This window comes from Chaetodon trifascialis, chromosome 22, assembly GCF_039877785.1.
Source record: "Chaetodon trifascialis isolate fChaTrf1 chromosome 22, fChaTrf1.hap1, whole genome shotgun sequence".
NCBI classification, from domain to species: Eukaryota; Metazoa; Chordata; class Actinopteri; order Chaetodontiformes; family Chaetodontidae; genus Chaetodon; species Chaetodon trifascialis.
The window spans coordinates 18390323-18403466 of NC_092077.1; the positions used below are offsets into that span (position 1 = coordinate 18390323).

Below are 13144 nucleotides of genomic sequence, written 5' to 3' on the forward strand. Positions count from 1 at the left end.
TCCCCGAGGAGCAGCCCCCATTCCGCCGCGCGGTGAGGCGGACCACGCCGCAAACGCACAGCATCACGGCCGCGTGCCACTGAGCGCGCAGCGTGAACTCCTCTCTGCTTTTCTGGAGGAAAGGGCTGATCCTTAAACTCTAGTTGCTTGCTCTTTGAACTTGTAAAAAGATGGAAGGCGAGGTGGGGTAAATCACTCCCTGTGTGCGCTATCGTGTTGCATTTAATGCACTGTTTTGAATAAATAATGACACGAGCCATTGTTGCTTGTCTGTTTGAGTTGCCGCAGCGGGTAGGTCACTGCACGGACACTGATAAGTTAACTGACAGACAATAACAGCCTACAGTAGGACTTTTAAAATTCATTTTTGGAGGCAATAAGCTCGTTCTCAGGCGTCCTTGCCCTGCGCTGCTTCAGTGAGGAGGTCGGCTCGTTTCGGATGTGCCATCAGAATAACGCGCCTGTCACCGCGAGGGGACGCACTGTCACAATTTTAAGAGCGTGCATGTCCCGCAACCTGCGATTGGCCCAGAGCAACAGGCTCTGCTGCAGCCTTTCTTTTCTCTTCCTGCGGCTGTGCAGACAAACTGCAGCAGACTGTTTATAAAGTGCAGACTTCAGCCGGCGGTGCAACACAACACACACCGAGATTAAAACATTTCTGCGTCCTTTGGTACTGTTATTTTAATGCATTGGCTCAGAAACTTTTAAGAAGTTGATGTGCAAAATGTATTTTTTAATTGTTTATTTTTTCTATTTCTATTATATATCCTGCTTATGTGCATGCTAATGTCTTACTGTGTAATTTAAGATTCCATTATAATTTCCGACACCTTCATCTTAGCACCTCATGCGTAACTGAGGTGTTAAGTTTTATTAGGCCTGCTAATAAGAAACAGCCGTATTTTAAATAACACCTTTTTATGACAAGGTCATTGAAAAAAAAAAAAAAAAAAGAAAATCTCGCAGCACTTCTGCATCTCTCCTGGCCCACGTTATATTCAATTAGGGCAGGCCCCTCCCCTTAACTGATGACACTGACAGACCCTCCTTAAGTTGCGTCGCGCCACAGCTGTCTGCAAGCATTGAGCTGCCTGGCGCCATCCTGAAAGAATGCCTTCACTGTAAAAAAAAAAAAAAAAAAGGGAGCTGGAGAGAGAGAGAGTGAGAGAGAGAGAGAGAGAGAGAGAGAGGTAGAGCAAGGGTGAGGGAGTAAGAGCCACACAGACGAGAGGGAAAGAGAGAGAGAGAGGAGCGGAGTTAATGGAGAGGTCTACAACTGCGCACAAACACAGATTTGATCAGTGAGTTTAACTTGCTGGTGCTGGTCAGTGTGCGCTGAAGCCATCCGCCGCAAACGAGCCCTGCGCCTCCACGAACCTCCACGACTTGTTGAGCCGGGCTGAAACACTGACATCTTTTTTTTCTGAGAGGAAGAAGTTCAGGAACTCTGCGTGGGACTGGATTCCATTTTGGACGTATTTATATGTCAACACCTTTGTTGCATTTGTAATGTGGGGTATGTTTCGTGTTTAAATATATATCTATATATTTATTTTTTTTTAGAAAGCCGGGTAAATTCAGCCCCCCTGCCTGTTTTAGCCGTGCTGCATGTGAACAGATTAGAGAAAATAAGACAATAAATTCTTCTCTCTGTCTCCAGGTGATCGGAAGCAAGCGCGGAACCTGTGGATTTAACTAAAAACGGATTTGGGACAGATTATTTCTTATCTTGTGACTTGTGCCGGTTTGCTTCGGCGTGCATGAACATTTGCTAAAGAAAAAGGCAAAGCAATGGAAGTAAGTGCGGATCAGCCACGCTGGATGAGCCATCATCCCGCGGTGTTGAACGAGCAGCATCCCGGCTCACATCACCCGGGCCTCGGCCACTCATACATGGACCCTTCGCAGTATCCCCTCGCTGACGATGTGGATGTACTCTTTAATATCGATGGACAGGGGAACCACGTCTCTCCGTACTATGGAAACTCTGTCCGAGCCGTCCAGAGGTACCCTCCTCCTCCACACAGTAAGTAAACGGCCTCTTTAGGCCTTTTATTTAATAATGTGCACATTACCCTGCTTGGATCCCTGCGCGTAATTCATCCCTGCAGCGAATACTCAATTACTGTCACAGTGTTTGGAATTATTTGTATTATGTGACTGTGATCCAGACCAGGTTTCGGTTTTGGCCTGACTTTGTCTTAAAAAGCTGAGAGCTTAAGTGCTGTGAAACCACGCCGTAAACATGTATGGTTTACCTCCAGTTTGTCTTTGGTTTCCGTCTGCCGCTTGTATCGCTGTCGATTCCCGACTAAACTTCACAAACGCAGCTGACATTCAGCTGACTCACACGTCAAAGAAGTTTTTCAAAAGCCCGTGCGTAATTTGCTTTCTGGATCAATCGAGTGTTTGGTTACGAATTTAAACAAATAGATGTGTTGGCACAGGAGTCACAGATGCACCTGGAAAATTTTGGTAGTCGCTCAGTGGCGTGTTTTCACGTCTGAGCGCACGTACCATATTTATCTGTATTAGAATATGCTATTCATGAGCGCAGAGCCATTTGTGGAGTTCCCTTTATCGCAGCCTTTAACTTCCTCAACAGTCAATCACGCCGTAGTTTCTTTTGAGGCTTCTGACCTACAAGTATTCGGCTGTTGCGTCAAGGCCTGTTCGATGGAGAAGGTGAAGGGTAAAAATATGCACGTGCGTGGCCACATGAAACACTAGTTTTTCTTCACGATAACAGAATGTCGACAGGAAGGCAAATTAAATCAGAGCTGTGTCAAATGTTCAAACCGAAAAATGAAATGTCAGTGAGTTTGTTTGATAAATCAGTGCGTAAATGCGCGCGCGGTTCGGGCCTGAAGCTCGACTCTCCCACTTCTGAATGACAAACGAATTAATGCGTGTTTGTTGTGGTTGCAGGCTGAGATCAGGTTGTGATGTTTTCTTGTGTTTCTGTGCTGCCCCAGGTAGCCAGGTGTGCCGTCCCTCATTGCTGCACGGCTCTCTGCCCTGGCTGGAGGGGAGCAAAGGCATCGCCCCGCACCACAGCACTTCTCCCTGGAACCTGAGCCCCTTCCCCAAGAACCCCCTGCACCACGGCTCCCCGGCCAGCCTGTCCGTCTACCCCCCGGCCTCCTCCTCCTCCCTGTCCACCGGTCACTCCAGTCCGCACCTCTTCACGTTTCCCCCGACCCCTCCGAAAGACGTATCCCCGGACCCCGGCATATCCACCCCGGGCTCCAGCAGCTCCGGGCGGCAGGAGGATAAAGAGTGCATAAAGTACCAGGTGACCCTGGCCGAGAGTATGAAACTGGAGTCAGCTCACAGCCGGAGCGTGGCATCAATCGGAGCAGGGTCAGCCTCTGCCCACCACCCCATCGCCACATACCCACCCTATGTCCCTGAATACGGCCCAGGCCTCTTCCCACCAAGTAGCCTGATAGGTGGGTCACCTTCTAGTTATGGTTCCAAAACAAGACCAAAAACAAGGTCCTGTTCAGGTAGGCGTGCGCTTTATTACATTCCCTTTTGATCTAACATTATTCCCCAGATTTGCAGCCTTAATGATCAGCCATGTTTAATCTCATACTAAAAAAAAAAAAAAAAAAAAAAGCCTAAGAGCAGCTCATTCATCCATCACATGAACAAGCTCTCCTTTTGGGGCTAAAGGCCACGCAGGTCAACCTGTATCTGAACAGGCGCATCAAAATGCCTCAAAGCTCTTTCTTTCATCATCTGATAAGAATAAAAATAACAGTAATAATAATAACAATAATAATACGTTGATTGTAAAGTTTGAAATAGATAAAATAAATATGCAAATTAAATTATTTCAATAAAAGAAATAAACTAGCTGGAAAATAGATTGGTAATTTTAAAGGCTCTTTTTAATTTCATTAATCACAAACACAGAGCTCTAATTCTCAAACTTTATTACACATTTCGCCCAGAATAAACAGACAGAATAAAATCACCCTGACGCAGACGGGCTCACAGCTGAACGCTGAGATGAATTTAGCTCATTTTTTCCATCTTCCTCTGCACTAACACGGAGGGAGAGGGAGAGACAGAGGGGAAGCCAGCTCTCTGGGCTGTGTCGCCCCGTTTATATGTTTAAGATAATCCCATTACTGTCAGACCAGTGCACGCCACAGTTGCATTGTTTACCCAGCGGTAGAGCACCGGATGCTGCTTGTTCATTCACAGGGAAAAAGCGGGTGAACCGTCGCCGTGGCAGAGTGCACGAACCACCGAGGGAGGGGAGAGAAAGAGGGAGTGAGGGCACATATTTCCAAATTGTGAGGAGGGGTAATTATTTTAAAGGTTATTGCTGCGCAGCTGAAAACCAGTTTTCTGTAATGAGATTAATATCAGCGGCTTTGATGGGAGTATAGAAAACAGTGGATTAGCTGATGCATATCATCGGGATTATTCAGCATCATACACTGGGCCATTAATGCAAATAAAGATTTTAATTCGAGGATAATGTGAGATAATGTGCATTTCGCGATCTGAGCAGTATTCCCCCTTTTAACGGGGTTATCAGTGCAGAGTGCGCCTCGTGTAAACTTCTCATTTCGGACAAAGCGTTCAGCGTTTCTCTAAAGCCCAAACACACGGTGCAGTATAGAAAATCTACACAGCAGAGGCCGTTTTATTTTCCTCAAGTCAAATGCATCGGATCTGACACAGTTCCTGTTTGATTGCAGCAGCCGTCGTCTGTTGGCAAGAGAGAAAGAAAAAGAGAAAGGCAGAAAGAAACGCACGCCGGTCCAGGTGCTTGCATGTCTGTCACATCTAAAAGCGCCACGACCCGGACTGACGCACCTCTCTCTCTTTGTCAAGAAGTCGGCCTGTGTGTGTTTTTGCAACTCGAAAAAAAAAGAAAAAAAAAGGGAAGTGCGGCTGCATGAAAATGCAAAAGGCTCTCGGCATTGCACAAAAGCGCCGTGTGAGTCTCTGCTTTCAAATAATGTGAGTGTGACTGCGGCGCGCTTGTTTCAGTTTCAGGCCCCTCGATGCTCCAGTCAAACTGTTAGTGCGCGTCTCACCTGTCGGTGTCACTAGAGAAGTGCCAGTCAACCCTGAACGCCCCTCAATCATTCCAAAACAAAGGACACACACAGCCTGTGCTAACACACAATATGCACAGAAGACCATTATTATTATTATTATTATTATTATTATTATTATTATTATTATTATTATTATTATTTCCAGCAGAGCTTGGCTGATGAGAGAAAGAAAAAGGCCTGTTCTACTAGATTTTTAGATTGATTAGATTGTCTGAAAATCCTGTTGAAGGACACGCAGCTTGAAGATTTTGTGGTTTATCTAAATGATTTCTGCCTTATGGACCTTAACACACTTTGCTGTATTCACCACCAACACTAACCACATGTGTTTAGTCTGTGTGTGTGAGAGTGTGTGTGTGTGTGAGAGAGAGAGAGAGTGTGTTAATAAAATACCTGCTGCAGTAAAATTCATTCTTAGATGTCACTGTTGTTATTATTATTATTATTATTATCTGATTATTATTATAATTGCTGTTGTACAGATGCTGTGCTGCATGTTTTATAAACATGTTCCCTCTCGCTCACCTCTTCTATTCCCACCATAGATTATAAGCATTATGAATTATTTCACATGTTTAAGGACCAACTGACCCGGATACTGTCTCCATGTCCTGTGCGTGTGTGTGTGCGCGCGCGTGTGTGTGTGCGTGTGTTGGCTCTTGCAGAGGGTAGAGAGTGTGTGAACTGCGGGGCCACGTCGACTCCGCTGTGGAGGCGGGACGGTACGGGACACTATCTGTGTAACGCCTGCGGACTCTATCACAAGATGAACGGGCAGAATCGCCCTCTCATCAAGCCCAAGCGGCGGCTGGTACGTCTCCACCACATTTCTCTATTGATGACATTTCCGTCTCTCTCTCTGTTTTTCCCCTATCCAGGAAGAAGTAGGCCTATTAGCTGCAGGAAATTGACTCGACAAGTGCAGGTCTCTGTTTTCAGATACTACCATAGAAAAAACTGCACAGTTTTTTTTTAAAATGCAATGACGATGCTATTTTTATTTGCTAAAATTGTCATTGATTCACAGAGTACTCTGTTCAAACAATAGGCCCCGTGTGTATTTTGGAGATGCATTGCCTCCATTAAAGAGAAAACTGCTTCCACTGTAGCTTGTTGCAGTGTGGCTGCAGGCCTGCATTCAAAACGCACGATGAGCTCCAGCATACGAGCATTATTTTAACATTTTAGGAGTTAGGGTGCATTTTGGGCTATTTTTGCAATTGCTTCAGGTGGAGCTTTTTTTTTTTTGTAGTTATTTCAGGGAAAGCCCCTCATCAGAGCTGCATCTCTTTACGCTTCAGAGGAGTTCCCCTCTGCCTTCTTATGAAAGACAGAAAAAAATCTTTCGAGGCAAAGATGGCTGTCCAGTCCTACTCTGGACCTCTTCTCTCCTCCACCTCGCCTCTAATGTGAAAAGCCGACTTCCCAGGAAAGAGCTGCCGGATATCTGAGCAGCGCAGATAAGTCGCTTTTAACAACACAGCCCACTTCCCCAGTCAAAACAGAGAGGCTGCGGGGTCCGAGCCAGGCCAGCACACAGTCACGACTTCAGATTTGTTTAGAACCTCTGCTTAAATTTGGTTTGGGTAATTGCCACGCCACGTTTGACCCCTGGTTTTTATTTATGGGGGGGCCAAAAATCTTATTTGGAGGCCAGAAAGTGACACCGGGAGAGGATTCAGGAGGCGGCAACCTGATCATTTGTGCAATAATTCATCCCATCCAACAAATCATATATTTCCTTGCTGGGATTTCACGTTTTATTGACATAAAAATGAATTGATTTAAAGGTTGAGTGACAGCATTTAAATATAAAGCAGGTGAAAGATGTTGCAAGAAGATGCAATGAAAGCAAAGAAGCGAAATTATTAAGGCTTTATTCCTGCAATCTGATTGGTTATTCCCAGCACACGGCAGCAGGGGTGATTAGGCCACCACGTGCGTATAATTGGAAATCCCTCCCTGAGATAATGTAGTCCTTTACGTGAGTGTGTCCTCTGCGGTCACCGTCTATTGATTGTTTTTAGAGATTATAACATCAATGTCAGGCCAGACTAAGACAGGCGGCTAAATCCAGGACAAGACAGGACTTTGACTGTGTCAGGATGAAGTGAAGGGTTTTACTCCGCCAGCAGCCAAAGCCCCAAAATATCCACGTTTCTCTTTTTAATCGCGCTTTTAATTGGCGCGCAATTCTTGCCACGTGGTTCCTTTCCCTGCGTCACATATTCTGATTTTCTATCCACAATGTGCATGTTTTTAAAAAAATCACCTTTAAACACACACATAAGAGCCAGTTTTTGTTCAGTCTGATCGATCATAAGTCAATATGAGCGCGCTCAGGCCTTTTGGAGACGAGCCTGCGTGGCGCAAACACGCACTTAAAGGGGGGAAGTTTAATCAGATTTAATAGCTCTCCCGTTTCAAGGCACTGCTTTTATGTCTTCTGTAAATATTTATTCTCCTGGAGGTATGTGCTCTATGACGCTATTTTTAGCCTGGAGTGAAAGCAGCTCTGTTTTTGGTATTTCTGTCTTTATTTTAAACTATTTTCAGCTCGCACTCAATGCAGAGGATAAATCCTATGGGTGGACATGGAGAGCCTTTATGGACTGCCGTGTTTTTAATGGCTTTGCACAATGCCCATGAGTGAAAATAAAGACTGTGTTTAATCTGTAATGACAGAAAATAAAATGGCCTTTTCTTTTGCTGCATTTGTGGAGATGTAGGAGGCTACTGTGCATGGTGCCATGTATGCAGTGCTGCCACAATTACACAAAGGCGTCATAATCCCAGATTTTTGCTTAGATGTGCCCTGCAGATGTGCTACAGGGCGCCTGTGGAGTCAAACTTCCCAGATGTGCAAATAAAATCACACTTCAGCGCTAAAAATCACAGATTCCACGAGCGGAAGCCCTGAATCTTGGCGTTAAATCTGCTAGAATACACCTTGATGTTGATTGGGTTATTGCGTGGTCATGTGACGGGTTTCTTTCTCTCTCTTTTTTTGGCCTTTCTGCGCGTGCAGTCCGCAGCCAGGCGGGCAGGGACGTCGTGCGCAAACTGTCAAACGACAACGACGACGCTGTGGCGGAGAAACGCCAACGGGGACCCGGTGTGTAACGCCTGCGGCCTGTACTTTAAACTGCACAATGTAAGTAATAAACCTTCAGTGGCTATCTGCCGGAGCCATCACAGGCTGCCTTGAATATTTATTCCTTCCTCCATCTTCCTCACCCTCTCTGCGTCTCTCTCATCACGTCCTGCCGGGCACCTTTCCCTCCTCCTCTGAATATTTTATCTGACTTGTCCCTGCAGAGACTTTCCGGGCCACGGCGATAACAAATACTGTAGAATTAATATGATTTATTGGCAGTAAGTGCGAATCTAAAATGTATAAGAGCGAAGTGAACTAAGCCCGCAGCCGCCTCGCTTTTGAATATTAAAGAAGGGGGCTTAATTAAAATTCGATTAATTTCCAGGCCGATTTTTTTTTTTTTTTTTTTTTTCTTATTTCTTGCCTTTTGGTTCCAAGTGCGCCAGGGACTTGGAGTCCCCCCTCTGACCACCAATCCTCCTGATTCGTTTTGGGTTGGTTAGCGCCTCGCCACATCATTTCACATCCTGAATCTGAAAACCCCAGGGACTCGTTTATCTCTGCCTGCTCTCCTGCAGCACAAAGCTGTCACTTTTAATCACACTGCCATTGTCGTTGAAACTAATGGGTCTAATAATAATAATAATAATAATAATAATAATAATAAGCACGCTGGCTGCTCTGAGGCCACATGTAGGTAATATTTCCTCAGCTGACAGCTGATGGAAGTTGCCTCTATATGTGAAGGGAAGAGGACCCTGCTCTGCTGGCCTGCTTGTCACGCGAGCGCTCCCTGTTAAATCATTTTCCTCTGTTACTTTTGGCTGACGGCTAGACGCCGCAGAAACACATTCAAGGTTAAAGGCAGAGAAGAATAATATTTCCCAGCCACACGTTAGCGTCTCAGCTGACCCTGACCTTGGCGTAATTGTGAAATGAGTTTATTTTGGTAAATCTGGACTTCTGTTGGGGCTCGTTTCCCTTTGAAACAAATTCCAGATTCTCCATGGGGAGTTTGAGCGGAGTCCCCAGCCTCCTGCGTGCACTCCTGCCCTGCATGGCCCAACACACCTGAGTGGAGCGCTGTGTTGTCCTCTGAGCTCTGCCTTAGATAAGGAGCTTGTGAGAACTGAGAAGTTGCCACCAACAAGAGGCCTTGTTAACACCTAAAACACAAACTGCCTCTTTTCAGTAATCAGGGGGTTTACTGACTGTGTGTGAAAGGTGTCTTTGTCATCTTTGTATCTGTGAGGATGTTCAGCTTTGACACCTCTGCACGGGGGCAGGGGTTTCAGGTGGTTAGCTGCTGCTGTCGGGAGAGAGGATGTGAGAGGCTGCGCTGTGTATTCTGCGGCGGTCACTGACTCAAATGCTTCGGCTCAGCTTTTGTTTGATGTGCCGGGGCGGCGGCCGAGCGCAGGCCGGAGGCCCGAGGCTTCCTCTGTGAGACGGCAGACATCTCAGCATCAAAGAGTGCAGGCCCGGCCGGCTCTAGGTGGGCGTAGCATGCCTCAGAGCTGGAAGCAAGGCAGACAAGGCAGAGAAAGTCACCCAGTATGGAGCCACATCTTAGAGAATGAAACCACATCACTGGGGGGGCCACAGATCTCTGCCCTCCGCTAATCATCGAGGCCACTCTGCTTAAGGAGTCGGAGAAAAATGCCAATGTCTCAGACAGCGTGAGAGAGAGTGAGGAAGAAATCCCTGTTCCCATTTCCCCGGGAAGAACCGCTCAGAAAGATCAGGAAGCCAGTCGGCCTCATCCACCTCCCCTCATAATCCTGCCCACAGCCGGAATTCCATCATCCAGCTCTCATTCCCGGCTAAACCTATGCTGGAATATGGCAGCTGGGGCCATTTTGGCCAGGAGACGGCCACGCGGTTGAGGAGGAGGGTGGAGAGGAGGACTTGGCCGACGCCGGCGGTCGTCATGGCCATGTGTCTCTGTGGTCGGCTGGCTGCACATTAGCTGCCAGACTCTTCTCCGTCCGTCTCTGTTCTGCACACACTCTCTCCATCTTCCCTCCACCCCCCTCCATCTTTTTCTCTCTCTCCCTTTCTTTCTGGCATGGCCACAGCCTCAGACACAGTTCAGCTTAAAGGAATCAACATCCCAAAACAAACACGCTCAAAGAGAATATGTAAACAATCGTCTGTTTCAGGATGGGACGGTCAGACTCGCCTCATGATGTCAATCCATTACATGTCATTATGTCTCCCCAAAACCCCAAAATCGGCCTCAAAGAAAACTTAAAAGCCACATTTTCTTCCTTATTTTCAAACTTGGTGACACCCTCCACTTAAGGTTTCTTTTTTATTGTGCTGCTTAATGTAAACGGAGCCACAGCTCCGCCCGTCTTCATGCCGAAATCCCCACTTTTAAGATCTCTATCTTGCATGTGACGCAGCGCCACCAATCCTCTGTGACAAAATACTAATCTGCCATCTTTTCTGTCTCCTTTCGAGAGCAGATTAACCGACCTCTGACCATGAAGAAGGAAGGCATCCAGACCAGGAACAGGAAGATGTCCAGCAAGTCCAAGAAGAGCAAAAAGTCCCAAGACAGCATGGACGACTTCTCCAAGAGCCTGATGGACAAGAGCAGCTCCTTCAGCCCGGCCGCCCTGTCCCGCCACATGTCGTCCTTCCCTCCCTTCTCGCACTCCAGCCACATGCTGACCACCCCCACACCCATGCACCCCTCTTCCAGCCTCCCGTTCGCCCCCCACCACCCTTCCAGTATGGTCACAGCCATGGGTTAGACCTCCCTGCGCTCCGCCGCCCCGAACCCTCGGCCTCGCCACCACCACGTCCCTCGGTACCTCTGCTGACCTGCTTCCATATCCTAAAAGACAAACTGCTCCTCGGCCCGGCCTAAGCTCTCCTGTCCCACCACGGAGCTGCGGTGCCGGGACGACAGGCTTTAGGCTCCCTTGTCCTCAGTTGTATCTTATTTTTCTAAAAATCAAAGAGTACCTCTGCGATGTGAATGCTTTGCAGACTCGACTTGACTGTGGCGCACTGACCTCCAGGGGGAACATTTTTTTTTCTCCTCCAAGCAGGGAGAGAAAGAGCATTTCCTCCCCGGGCCGCCACCGCCACCACATTGAGGCTGTCCTCCCAGCTGATCCACATGATAAGGAGCTCCATTTGTGTACAAAAAGCCATTTTTCCACACACAAACATCACAAAAAGAGACACGAAAAAAACTTTTACAACGCTCTCTCCCGAAACCTCCAAACCCGCCTCTCCTCACCTTGCACCTGTGTAACAGGAACCCCCGCTCCCCTCCTCCTTCTTTTTCTTCTTGCTGAAGACGAGGAGAGACAGACGTTGAATATATTTGTACAAATTGTATGAAATACAGAACATTTAATGAAGACTTTTTAATTAAGTAAGAAAAAAAAAGGAAACATGCCCCTGGGCAGCTAACGACGAGAAGGGTACGAGTCGCGGCAGGTGGAGAGACTTGCCGCCAGAGGAATGAGGAGAGGACGCCTCGGAGGAAAGAAAAAAGGGAGGAGGAGGAGGAGGCGAGAAGATGAGAGGGAGAGACTTTGAGAAAGGGCAGGCCTCGGTTTTCGCCTGCGTGAGTTGTGTTGCATTAAGTTTGCAGAGAGTCAGCGGCTCCGGCTGCCGGCATCTCTCTTCTTCTTCTTTTTTTTTTTTGGATGTGCTATAGGTCTCGGGCAATTGGTTTGTGTTGACGCACGCACACACACACACGCACACACACATGCACACACACACACACACACACACACACACACACACACACACACACACACACACACACACACACACACACACACACACACACATTTGATCACCTGAAAGACTTTCTTCCTGCCCACAGATTATATGCATTGTGAAAAAAAGTTCCTGTATTTGTTATTTGTATGTATAAATCAGAGTACCAAAAATACGAAATAAACAAAGATGTAGAATTATTTCTTTATGTTATGCAGACTGAATGGTTGTAAAAATTTAATAATAATCACTAGTGTAAAATATGACTGCTTTTTTGTTTCGTAATTTTTTTCCCTCTTTGAAAATAATAAACTAGTTTAATCTCTGTTGACATGTTAGCGCCGTGGTCGAGAGCCGTCTTTTCTGTCTCTTTCTGCGCTGTGTTATCTTTGATAATCACCTTGCCACCACAGCCACAAGCAGCGACATTTTTTTTTTTCTACCCAGCATTCACAGGAACGGCTCTTACGGTCAGTTGAGCACAAACAGGAAGAGCAGAAATAAACAGTGGCAGCGGAGGAACAAATCAAATGGCAGGGTCGGAGAGGTCAGGCTGCACAGGCTGAAGGGGCTTTTGTCTCATCCCACTGATGCATAAATACACAGCGAACAACCTGCAGCACTGTCCACGCACAGCAAACATCTACGGTCGCTCAGTGTCAGGATGCAGCAGCAAGCAGCATCGTCTCAGGCTTAAATCCGGCTTCTTACAGGTTAAATTATGAAACCTGATCAAATATTTTAAGATAATTCAAGCTGAAATATATCATGCAGTCACATCTGACTTTCAAAATGAACTCAAAATCCTAGAGGAAACACAAACACATCATACATCACTCTACAGTCTGCAGCCGACCTGCAGCAGGAAGGGAAAAACACCTCGGTTAGCTTTGTTTGAACACACTGCTGTGAAGGTGAGAGTGTGTCTGTAGAGGTGAGAAACTTATAGTCACAGCAGCCTTGAGTGACCACAGGTGGTATGATGGCATGTGCACAAAAGCTTAAGCTAGCTTCAGACTGCAGATGCATTGATTTTTAAGCTAACCTCAGACTTCATGCAACTTTTCCTGCTTCTCATTCTGAGGCAGTCCATGCGAGTGTCACACAATCAGCTGCTGCAGGAAAGCGCAGCCAGCGTCAGAGACCACACACGACTGCATTTGTCAGAGCTGCCTCAGCGGAGTTTACTTGCATGAGGTTTTATTTTTCT

At 46.7% G+C, this 13144-nt stretch overlaps 1 protein-coding gene across 6 annotated transcripts; it reads left to right on the plus strand.

Moving 5' to 3' along the window:
- Positions 1-1080: 1080 nt before the first annotated feature.
- Positions 1081-12272, plus strand: gata3 (GATA binding protein 3). Of its 6 annotated transcripts, XM_070991922.1 has the most exons (7): positions 1288-1519; positions 1664-2029; positions 2979-3512; positions 5753-5809; positions 5966-6012; positions 8116-8241; positions 10656-12272. In XM_070991922.1, exons 2-7 carry the CDS (start codon positions 1795-1797, stop codon positions 10944-10946), a joined length of 1290 nt encoding a protein of 429 aa, XP_070848023.1. In that variant the 5' UTR covers positions 1288-1519; positions 1664-1794; the 3' UTR covers positions 10947-12272. The 6 variants fall into 6 exon arrangements, with proteins under 6 accessions (XP_070848022.1, XP_070848025.1, XP_070848023.1 ...); XM_070991921.1 differs by lacking the exon at positions 5966-6012 and having other exon boundaries at positions 1081-1519; positions 5753-5898; XM_070991924.1 differs by lacking the exon at positions 5753-5809 and having other exon boundaries at positions 1224-1519.
- Positions 12273-13144: the final 872 nt, after the last annotated feature.